General features: G+C 40.7%; 1 protein-coding gene across 2 annotated transcripts; it reads left to right on the top strand.

Annotated features, from left to right (window-relative positions):
• Positions 1 to 2,304: 2,304 nt before the first annotated feature.
• On the top strand, positions 2,305 to 6,710 carry LOC123994105 (gap junction delta-2 protein-like). 2 transcript variants are annotated; one of them, XM_046296614.1, is made up of 2 exons: positions 2,305 to 2,438; positions 3,721 to 6,710. In XM_046296614.1, the coding sequence occupies exon 2, from the start codon at positions 3,729 to 3,731 to the stop codon at positions 4,848 to 4,850; it is 1,122 nt and encodes a 373-aa protein (XP_046152570.1). In that variant the 5' UTR covers positions 2,305 to 2,438; positions 3,721 to 3,728; the 3' UTR covers positions 4,851 to 6,710. The 2 variants fall into 2 exon arrangements, with proteins under 2 accessions (XP_046152570.1, XP_046152578.1); XM_046296622.1 differs by having other exon boundaries at positions 2,380 to 2,438; positions 3,727 to 6,710.
• The last annotated feature ends 4,598 nt before the right edge of the window (positions 6,711 to 11,308 follow it).

Here is an 11,308-nt window from a genome sequence, read left to right as displayed (position 1 = left end):
CCCCTCTCAAGAGATAAAGCCGTTCTTGAAGACAATCATGGTACTAATTATAGTTTCTAATACTCCAGATGTATGTCTTTGAACTGATTATTTAAACATCTCATAAAGAAGAAGTTAAGGATAAATTAATTGTGTCTTCATATAGGAATGAATGGTGTCAATGGCGTGGTCCATTCATATATACAGTAATTAGTTGGGAGCAATCAGACAATGATCAGAGCAATGTCCTGCTATGATTTGTAAATGGCTTTAAGCTATATCACCGCCATCTACTGGCCACAATAAATTAATGACACGTGTGATCTGGTTCAGGACTCCAGCACTGCAGGTGACGGTACATAACCAATATTAGCTTTAAACTTCTTTCAAACATAAAAGAAGAAGAATCGGACTACTTTAACATGGTTGTCACTCGTTACCAAAGCCACAAAGTCTATCGTAAAAATGAATAAAGACTAAAATGAGCTTTTTGGTCTTAATTTAAGGTTGGGGTTAGGCATAAGATTAGCTGTGTGGTTACGGTTAAGGCTAGGGTTTGGTTTAAAATCAAATTTGAAAAAGTACATTTTAGAAAGAGGTGGGGTTTAGACATAATTATTAATTTGTGTCTGTGGTAATGGCACAGATACAAAGTTGAGACCTCTTTCCATCTCTATGTTGGTTATAGGTCATTGGTCACAGGTCTACAGGTGACCAGGAAGTGTTATCACAGGTGAGAGGAGAGAGCGTGCTTCTTACCGTCAGACTAAACCATATGGAATGCACCTCTCTTCAAGAACAAGCAAAAACAGATGTTTAGACATTTTTACAAATGTATACAAACAGAAATAGAAATACCTTATTTAAATAAGTATTCAGACCCTTTGCTATGAGACTCGAAATGTGCTCACGTGCATAATGTTTCCATTGATCATTGTTAAATGGTTGAAGTTTGGAACCACCAAGACTCTTCCTAGAGCTGGTCACCCGACCAAACTAAGCAATCGTGGTAAAGGTCCTTGGTCAAGGATTTGACCAAGAACCTGATGGTCACTCTGACAGAGCTCCAGAGTTCCAATCAGGATTTTATAGTAGAGTGGCCACTCCTCAGTAAAAGGCACAAGACAGCTCACTTGAAGTTTGCCAAGGCACTTAAAAGGACTCAGACCATGAGAAAGAAGATTCTCTGGCCTGATGAAACCAAGATGGAACTGGCCTAAATGCATAAATGCCATGCATCACATCTGGAGGAAACCTGGCACCATCCCTACGGTGTAGCATGGTGGTGGCAGCATCATGCTGTGGGGATGTTTTTCATCGGCATGGATTGGGAGACTAGTCAGGGTTGAGGGCAAGATGAATAGAGCAAAGTACAGATAGATCCTTGATGAAAACCTGCTCCAGAGCACTCAGGACCTCAGACTGGGGTGAAGGTTCACCTTCCAAAAGGACAATGACAATGACCTCTCTGAATGTCCTTGAGTGGCCTACTTGAACCTGATCGAACATCTCTGGAGAGACCTGAAAAGAGCTATGCAGCGACGCTCCCCATCCAACCTGACAGAGCTTGAGAGGATCTGCAGAGAAGAATGGGAGAAACTCCCCAAATACAGGTGTGTCAAGCTGTTTGCATAATTTCCAAGAAGAATCAAGGCTCTAGTCACTGCCAAAGGTTCTTCAACAAAGTACTGAGCAAAGGGTCTGAATACTTGTGTAAATGTGATATTTAACTTTTTATGAAAACCAGTTTTTGCTTTGTTATTATGTGGTATTGTGTGTAGATTGATGAGGGAAGAAACTATTTCATCCATTTTAAAATAAGGCTATAATGTAGCAAAACGGGTCAAAAATCAAGGGTTCTGTATACTTTCCGAATGCGCTGTACACCAAATTGACCCAAACCCAGCCTCATTAATAACAGTGTCATTAATAACATTAATAATAATTCTTAGTTTTATTGGTTAATTTGTGATTATTGCATTTATGATAGATGAGGTAAATATTATACTGTTACAATATTACATAACCTTTTAAAGTAAAGAAGAGTAAAAGTAGGTATGGGTGTATAAGCAGTCGCATATGATTTATTTTTATTCCAATTCCTCAGCTCTAACTTTTAAAGGCAAACAAATATCTATTTACGAATTAGTATTGTTGACAATTTTTCCAGCACGTTCTTTGAACTCTGTGCTTGACTGAACGGCTGTTTAGAAAAGGTGCCCCCCATTGTGCATTTAAATCTTTGTCCCACTGTACATTGAACGCCTTTGTTCACATACAGTACAATGAGTGTTTCAGATGGAGTTAGGGAATATGTGTGGTCAGCCCATTCTCTCCTCATCCAGCTCAATAGACTCCATAACGTCCAACGACCAGCACCCACTTCAAAGATAGTTATGCAGATTGCTTGCTTTGGCATTTTTCCAGATTTGGATCGGAAAGAAATACATTTTCCAAAGGTAAGTTCCTCCAGTAATCACTCATTAGGATTTTATTTTTGGACAATGACAGTCTGCAGTCAGTGTTTTCCTTTTCACTATGGACTGTTATTGAATAGGTTGAGTGGAGGGGTAGGCTACATTTACAAATGATTGAGATTTATACAATTATTGAGGTATTGTTCTTATTAGTTCATGATGTACTGTAGTTTGTGTGTCTGTCAGGAATAATGTAGAGCGGTGTCTGTCAGGAATGATGTAGAGCGGTGTCTGTCAGGGATAATGAAGATCGGTGTCTATCAGGGATAATGTAGAGCGGTGTCTGTCAGGGATAATGAAGATCGGTGTCTATCAGGGATAATGTAGAGCGGTGTCTGTCAGGGATCATGAAGACCAGTGTCTATCAGGGATAATGTAGAGTGGTGTCTGTCAGGGATAATGTAGAGCGGTGTCTGTCAGGGATAATGTAGAGCGGTGTCTGTCAGGGATAATGAAGAGCGGTGTCTGTCAGGGATAATGTAGAGTGGTGTCTGTCAGGGATAATGAAGAGCGGTGTCTGTCAGGGATAATGAAGAGTGGTGTCTGTCAGGGATAATGTAGAGCAGTGTCTGTCAGGGATAATGTAGATATGTGTCTGTCAGGGATCGTGTAGAGCTGTGTCTGTCGGGGATAATGTAGAGGGGTGTCTGTCAGGGATAATGAAGAGCGGAGTCTGTCAGGGATAATGAAGAGTTGTGTTGGTATTATGGAGAATAACCTATATTTAATTTTCTCATTCTACATAATCATTTCATGTATCAAATGAAGCATTTTCTCATATTATTTAGAATATTCCAGATCCCTAATTTAAACAGCACATACTGTATATTGAGCCAAGTACATCTACATAACACATAGAGACATGTTCCATCATAGTCTACAGTATACTGTGTCTTAAGTATGTTGTGTGACATTGTGAAAGTATTTTGAGGCCCCTCTTGGAGGATGGGATGTTGGATGACATATTATGTGTTGACCTGTTTTATGGCTTCATGGTTCTGCTGACTTAGCATGTGCCCCTCCCCCAATAGACACTTCATATTCAGTAGTGAGACTAAACTGTGCTGATGGCTCACTCATTAAAGACCTTGATAAATTACAAGGAAATACATCAGCGCCGCAGATGCGCAGGTTCCATCCATGTTTCACTCCTTCAAAGACTGTAGCACAAATGTTGATTTGCCTGTGGGGCATAATATTGTAGTGTGGTGGGTTCAACACACCATAGGCCTCTGCTGTTTGTTTTTCATCTGTGTTCCCCCAGGTTAAGAAATGGGAGACTGGTCCATTCTTGGTCGCTTCTTAACGGAGGTTCAGAACCACTCCACGGTGATCGGCAAGATCTGGCTGACCATGCTCCTCATCTTCCGCATCCTGCTGGTGACCCTGGTGGGGGACGCAGTGTACAGCGATGAGCAGTCCAAGTTCACCTGCAACACCCTGCAGCCTGGTTGCAACAACGTCTGCTACGACACCTTCGCCCCAGTCTCACACCTGCGTTTCTGGGTCTTCCAGATAGTGCTCGTCTCCACACCGTCTATCTTCTACATTGTCTATGTGTTGCACAAGATAGCCAAGGATGAGAAGTTAGAGCCTGAGAAGATCCATGAGGTCGCCAAGCCTCCTCCTGCACGTGAAAGTCTCAAACATGTAGGGGTGGAGGATGGGGATTCCCTGGAGGCCAGCAACCGCTCCTTCAACCCCTGCTATGAGAAGGAGTGGGGCGCCCGAGAGGGGGGGTATGTGGAGCAGAGCCTGCAGGAGGAGGACTTGAGGGAGGTGGGGAAGGATCCCACCGAGCTGTCCAGCCAAGTGCTGCTGACCTACATCATCCACGTGGTGCTGCGCTCCATCATGGAGATAGCCTTCCTAGTGGGCCAGTACTACCTGTTTGGCTTTGAAGTGCCTCAACTGTTCCGCTGTGAGACCTACCCCTGTCCTAACTGGACTGACTGTTTTGTGTCTCGTGCCACGGAGAAGACCATCTTCCTCAACTTCATGTTCAGCATCAGCCTGGGATGCTTCATCCTGAACATTGTGGAGCTGCACTACCTGGGCTGGGTCTATATTTTCCGTGTGCTGTGCTCTGCCTGCTCTACATGCTGCGAGCCAGAGAGGGACCCAGTGGAACTTGTGGACCTGTATCACAACCACAACCCTCTGCTTCTGCAGCTCAAACACTCCCTACGAGGCAGGGTGGTCCTGCAGACCTCCCCTCCCATGTCCCAGGAGAAGAGCAGTGGTGTGTTGCCCACCCACACCCCGGCCATCTCCTTTGAGACTGACTCCACAGTAGAGTGCACCTCCAAGAGAAGCCCAGATGAGAAAGAACGCACTAAGGCCAAACTGGCCAACATAACTAAAATAGGCAGAGGCAAGAAATCCTGGCTGTGAACTGTCAAACTGTGTATTTTTTCTTTCCGTTGAATATTCTTATTTTGCTTCTTCCAATCAACTGAAGATGGATTACAGTTGTTTACAGTAAGACTGCAAAAGTAATAGTCCTTTGAGTCTTTTGCAGTGAATCTTTAGAAATTCCATAGGAGTACCCATAGCCAGCAAAAGCATTGAAAACTGGATGTGCTCACATTTCTGTGTGTACATGGGTAGAAATGATCAACTTTAATATGTAACCACTTTGGTGACTTGGTCGTTCCACCAATTAGGTGCCGTTTGAGTATTGAAAAAAAATGAGAAGTTTTATTTCACCTAATTTTAACATTCTATCATAAAGAGCACATGTACAGCCTAATGAAAAACCCATTTGCCCATTTCAGTAGGTTACATAAAACAAACGACTATAGTATGTGCCTAATAAGTGCCAAATAAAGTAACAAGGTTGACCGTAACAGGGTGGTGATTTAATCTTAAATCAGCAATAAATCCCCTTGTGACAGGGGGAATGGAAGCTTGTTGTGTGCAACAGGGAGGGGCAATTGAATGCAAGCTTCACCAAAAATTTTTAATTGTTAAATCATTTCTGGCCTACCTAGGGGTATTAGGATTGATGTGTTATGCTGGACCTGCTTGATTTTCCACCACAAAACACCAGAAAATGGTCATAAAGAGTAGAACTGGCATTTACACAATGATTTGACTATGAGATCATGTTCAGTGTCTCTTTTGAATAGTTTAACCATACTCAAACAGTCCAGTTGAGATAACAGGGTTGACCTAAAAAAATATAATCTTAAAATGAATCACTAATGACATAAAATAAATAATACTCTTCAGAAATGACTTTTCTAACATAACCAGGGCTTTATAATGATGGTGAAAACTTGGAGAAATGTTGTGGTTAAGTGGGTTAAAAATCTTTAAAATCTTCCTAAAAGTCACAGAGGATGCACAGAGGCACTTTAGTAAGTCTTGAATTCATATACAAAATCTGATTGATTTAATTTTCCATGTGGTCTATGTTACAGGGCACTTCATTAAATATAACAGGCTTTTATTTGTGCAAAACCTTTACTTAGAATGTCAAAGTGATGCAGAAAGCACTAATATTGTTGAACGACCCAACTATTCATATCACATCTATAATTTAACCAATGAAATGGTTTCAAAAGGAAATTATACTTGCCACAATTTCAACATATATAATATACATTTAAATAAACATTTAAAAACTTTAAAAAATTTTTTTTTATCAAGTTATTATTACAAAAGTGTTTTGTTGGCAGTTTTTGTCATAAAATATTCTTCTTAGTTACACTACCAGTTTTACCTCATGCTAATATCTAGAAAATCTAAGAGAAGATTAGAAGATTAGAAGATTACTTTAGTAACTTTAACAAGGTATCTTGAGAGCAGGTGAGTGAGCGAATACCAGGAGTGTGCAAAGCTGTCATCAAGGCAAAGGGTGGCTATTTGAAGAATGTGTTATTTCATCGTTTTGATGTCTTCACTATTATTCTACAATGTAGAAAATAGTAAAAAGAAAGAAAAACCCTTGAATGAGTAGGTGTGTCCAAACTTTTGACTGGTACTGTATATAAAAACATTTTCCTTAAAGTATATTTTTAAGGGGGGTATACAGAATATTTGGTAAAAGTTTAAGTCCATATTATGGCAAGAACAGCTCAAATAAGAAAATAAAAACAATGCATCATTATTTTAAGATCAGGTCAGTCAAGATGGAACATTTCAAGAACTTTGAAAGTTTCTTCAAATACAGTCGCAAAAACCATCAAGCGCTATGATGAAACTGGCAATCACGGGGACCGCCACAAGAATGGAAGACCCAGAGTTACCTCTGCTGCAGAGGATAAGTTCATTTGAGTAACCAGCCTCAGAAATTGCAGCCCAAATAAATGTTTCACAGAGTTCAAGTAACAGGCACATCTCAACATCAACTGTTCAGAGGCGACTGTATGAATCAGGTCTTCACGGTCGAATTGCTGCAAAGAAACCACTACTAAAGGACACCAATAATAAGAAGAGACTTGTTGGGGCAGAAACATGAGCAATGGACAGAAACATGAGCAATGGACAGAAACATGAGCAATGGACATTAGACCGGTGGAAATTTGTCCTTTGGTCTGGAGTCTATTCTGGAGTCCAAATTGGAGATTTTGGTTCCAACCGCCGTGTTTTGTGAGACGTTGTGTGGGTGAACGGATGATCTCTGTATGTGTATTTCCCACCATAAAGCATGGAGGAGGAGGTGTTATGATGTGGGCTGCTTTGCTGGTGACACTGTATCTGATTTATTTAGAATTCAAGGCACACTTAACCAGCATGGCTACCACAGCATTCTGCAGTGATACACCATCCCATCTGGTTTGCGCTTAGTGGGACTATCATTTGTTTTTCAACAGGACAATGACCCATCACACCTCCAGGCTGTGTAAGGGCTATTTTACCAAGAAGGAGAGTGATGGAGTGCTGCATCAGATGACTTGGCCTCCACAATCACCCAACCTCAACTAAATGGAGATAGTTTGGGAAAGAGTTTGACCGCAGAGTGAAGGAAAAGCAGCCAACAAGTGCTCAGCATATGTGGGTACTCCTTCAAGGCTGTCGGAAAAGCATTCCAGGTGAAGCTGGTTGAGAGAATGCCAAGAGTGTGCAAAGCTGTCATCAAGGCAAAGGGTGGCTATTTGAAGAATCTCAAATATTACATATATTTAGACTTGTTTAACACTTCTTTGGTTACTACATGACTCCATATGTGTTATTTCATAGTTTTGATGTCTTCATTATTATTCTACAATGTAGAAAATAGTCAAAAATAAGAAAAACCCTTGAATGAGTAGGTGTTCTAGATTTTTTGACTGATAGTGTATATGACTTGTTATACCTGTACTGTACCTGTAACCCCCCTTCTGAAAAAATGAAATAAAAAGTTGGTCACAAAAAAATAAATAAATGCCTTGTAGAACTGGGAGCTCATTTCATAATCAAACACTGGTTTGGTAAATTTGATCTCCAGGATTTCTTTTGTCACACATTTTTTTGGGGTGTCATGAAGATGTTCTGTTTGGTGTTAATTGATGTCATTGACTTTTAAATACTGTGTACCAGGCATCTTTCATCCCTGCCATTAATCAATGCTGTATAAAATCGCTACTGAGCTGATTTGAGCTGTTTTTTGCTTATCTTACTGACTTTCACAACAGATTCAGCCCTACTGACTGAGCTGAAACAATGCAATGTTATCATGATTGAGTAGATTATTGAATAAAATAATTCCAGGATAAACAGTTGTGTTTTGTTCCATGTATGAAAATACAAATATAATCAAAACAGGCAAAGAACAAAGAAGGATATAGGCTACACCTACATACAGTATGAACTTAATAATGGTCATTTGGATATGAGGAACCAAATGCCATTCAACTTCAGTCCAGATGAGGATGCCATTGTGTTAAAAAATCTGTTTTGTTTTTCCCAATGGTCATCATGTGAGATACAGTGGGGCAAAAAAGTATTTAGTCACCCACTTAAAAAGATGAGAGAGGCCTGTAATTTCATCATAGGTACACTTCAACTATGACAGACAAAATGAGATTTTTTTCCCCCAGAAAATCACATTGTAGGAAATGATGAATGAATGTTTTTGCAAATTATGGTGGAAAACAACCCCACCACCTGGAGCCAGCAACTAGTGTGGGTCGAATACGCCCATAACACCCTTCCTTGCTCTGCCATGGGTCCATCGCCCCTTGTCCCGACTCTTCCCTGAGCAGGAAGATGTTGGCATACGTTAGTGTAACGGATGTGAAACGGCTAGCTTAGTTAGCAGTGGTTCGCGCTAAATAGCGTTTCAATCGGTGACGTCACTTCCTCTGAGACCTTGAAGTAGTGGTTCCCCTTGCTCTGCAAGGGCCGCAGCTTTTGTGGAGCAATGGGTAATGATGCTTCGTGGGTGACTGTTGTTGATGTGTGCAGAGGGTCCCTGGTTCGCGCGAGGGGACGGTCTAAAGTTATACTGTTACATTAGGACCAGATGTTCTTCCGCCGCGGTCGTCATACCTGGAAGAGAGGCCGGTCAGCCCTCCCCTCTAGGGACATCCTGGACCCAGGCATAGCAGATGTCCAACGCTGGCATCCCGGTCAACCAGGTATGCGACCAGGTAGGACGCCAGGGCAGGGGGGGGGGGTATACTTTAATAAAAATGTATTCACCCTGGACATGAGACTTGCATTTACTTTACACCTTTTGAATCATAAGCTCTAAGTGTTGTCTTTGTGTTTCAGATACCATAGAAGTTAGTGACAAACATGACTTACTGCCAGGATGCACCATGTTCCTGCTGGTAGCATGGCTCAACCTAGATGCAGAGAAATTCCCTGCCTTGTGGTATGGTTGCATCCATCTCCACCAGGCTCCAGAAATCAGATGACAAATCTGCAGAGCTTAACAAAAGAAAATGGTACCTGTATTTAGGATTCAAGTACCTATGTCACATTTATGTCTTTAAATGACAGCAATAGATCTGATTAAAAGTATCCAAGCCATTTTGTTATAATGGCTATGACATATTTACTCTTATCCAGAGTGACTTACAGTTAGTGCATACAACCACGTATCACAGGCATAGTAAGTACACTTTGGCTCAAAAAAGTAGTTATCAGCAAATGACATTGCATACAAGTGAATTTACAACTCTCATCTCAGTAACAATTGCTAAGGCGAACATTAGTTATTTATTCCATCACGAAACATGCTCCTATTTATTTAACTATAGTTAGCTAGCTGCTAGCTTATTAATTAAGTGTCTACTATTGTTTAATAAGTGATCTGTCTCCAGTCTGGTCGTTCTGCTGCTCCAGTTTCAACTGTCCTGCCTCCGACTATGGAACCCTGACCTGTTCACCGGACGTGCTACCTTGTCCCGGACCTGCTGTTTTTGACTCTCTCTCTACAGCACCTGCTGTCTGAATGTTCTGCTATGAAAAGCCAACTGACATTTACTCCTGAGGTGCTGACCTGTTGCACCCTCTACAACCACTGTGATTATTATTATTTGACCCTTCTGGTCATCTATGAACGTTTGAACATCTTGAAGAACAATCTGGCCTTAATGGCCATGTACTCTTATAATCTCCACCAGGCACAGCCAAAAGAGGACTGGCCACCCCTCAGAGCCTGGTTCCTCTCTAGGTTTCTTCCTAGGAACCTGCCTGTCTAGGGAGTTTTTCCAAGTCATGTGCTTCTACATCTGCATTGCTTGCTGTTTGGGGTTTTAGGCTGGGTTTCTGTATAGCACTTTGTGACATCGGCTGATGTAAAAAAGGCTTTACAAATACATTTGATTGATTGATTGATCTAGCTAACGTGAGCTAGTCAACATGTATTACTTCTGACATGCCACAATCCTGCTTGCTTTACATCTGACATATATTTAGGTACCGTAGCTAGCTAGATAATAATGGTTTATGACAATTGCAATTTAGTTAATTATCTAACTAGCTACCTAAGTGTAAAACTGAGAGTCTGGCTGTAAAAAGCAGCTAGCTAGCCAACTCGACATTATCAGTTGTAGCCAAGCTAGCTAGCTTGATACTCAGTAACGTGACCTTATCATGCTTTTCTGGACATTCCTCTCGCCCATCCCGGTCGACTCCATCTTGTCTCTTAGTCTTCTTCTAGGTTCAAAACTATATGGCTGTAGTCCGGTGCCTTATTGTCAAAAGCAACCCACTCGTAACACAGGCACCTGGTGCAGGCAGGGAGTCGATGGTTCAGTGTTCCAAAACTGTTCATCGGTTTCTATGACAAGCATGTTTCTTTGTGTGTTTTTATGGTGCACGTGCAGCACAGCAGCATATAATAGATTTTACGTCCAATTTCCCCCACAAAAGTTACATATCATATTGATACATAGCTATATGCGCTACATATTATTGTTTGGGGAGTGTAATTGCGAAACATGGCCTTTAAACTTTTAACATGTTCTGTCATATTGAATGCAGCCCAGGCAAATGCAATTGATCAATGTGCCTAAGCATTGAGTTGTTTCAGATACCAACCACATATGTTTGCTTGACACCCCCTAGTTGTCATATTGGAGGAAGAAATACATAAATAAATTAAATAATATAAATGAATAAAATGAAAGAAAATGGGATGAATTATTTAAATAATTATTTATGTGTGCAATCATTCATTCATTTATCTATTTATATGTGCAACCATTAATTAAGTATTTTATTAATCTATTTATATGTGCAATCATTCATTTATTTATCTATTTATTTGTGCATTTATTTATTCATATATGTATCTATTTTTGTGTGCATTTATTAATTTAATTCTAATTATGGCACGTTTGGTCTTCCATATGATCCCTCTGTCCCTATAGTCTAATGTCCCCAAACAAGCCAGTAGGGGTCACTGCAAACCA

Source organism: Oncorhynchus gorbuscha, linkage group LG02 (genome assembly GCF_021184085.1).
Source record: "Oncorhynchus gorbuscha isolate QuinsamMale2020 ecotype Even-year linkage group LG02, OgorEven_v1.0, whole genome shotgun sequence".
Classification (NCBI taxonomy): domain Eukaryota; kingdom Metazoa; phylum Chordata; class Actinopteri; order Salmoniformes; family Salmonidae; genus Oncorhynchus; species Oncorhynchus gorbuscha.
The sequence above is the reverse complement of the archived record's forward strand: the minus strand, read 5'-3'. Positions and strand labels throughout refer to the sequence as shown.

Bases quoted from the DNA above. Each gene is read 5' to 3' on its own strand.
- LOC123994105 (XM_046296614.1), top strand. From the start codon at position 3,729: ATGGGAGACTGGTCCATTCTTGGTCGCTTCTTAACGGAGGTTCAGAAC.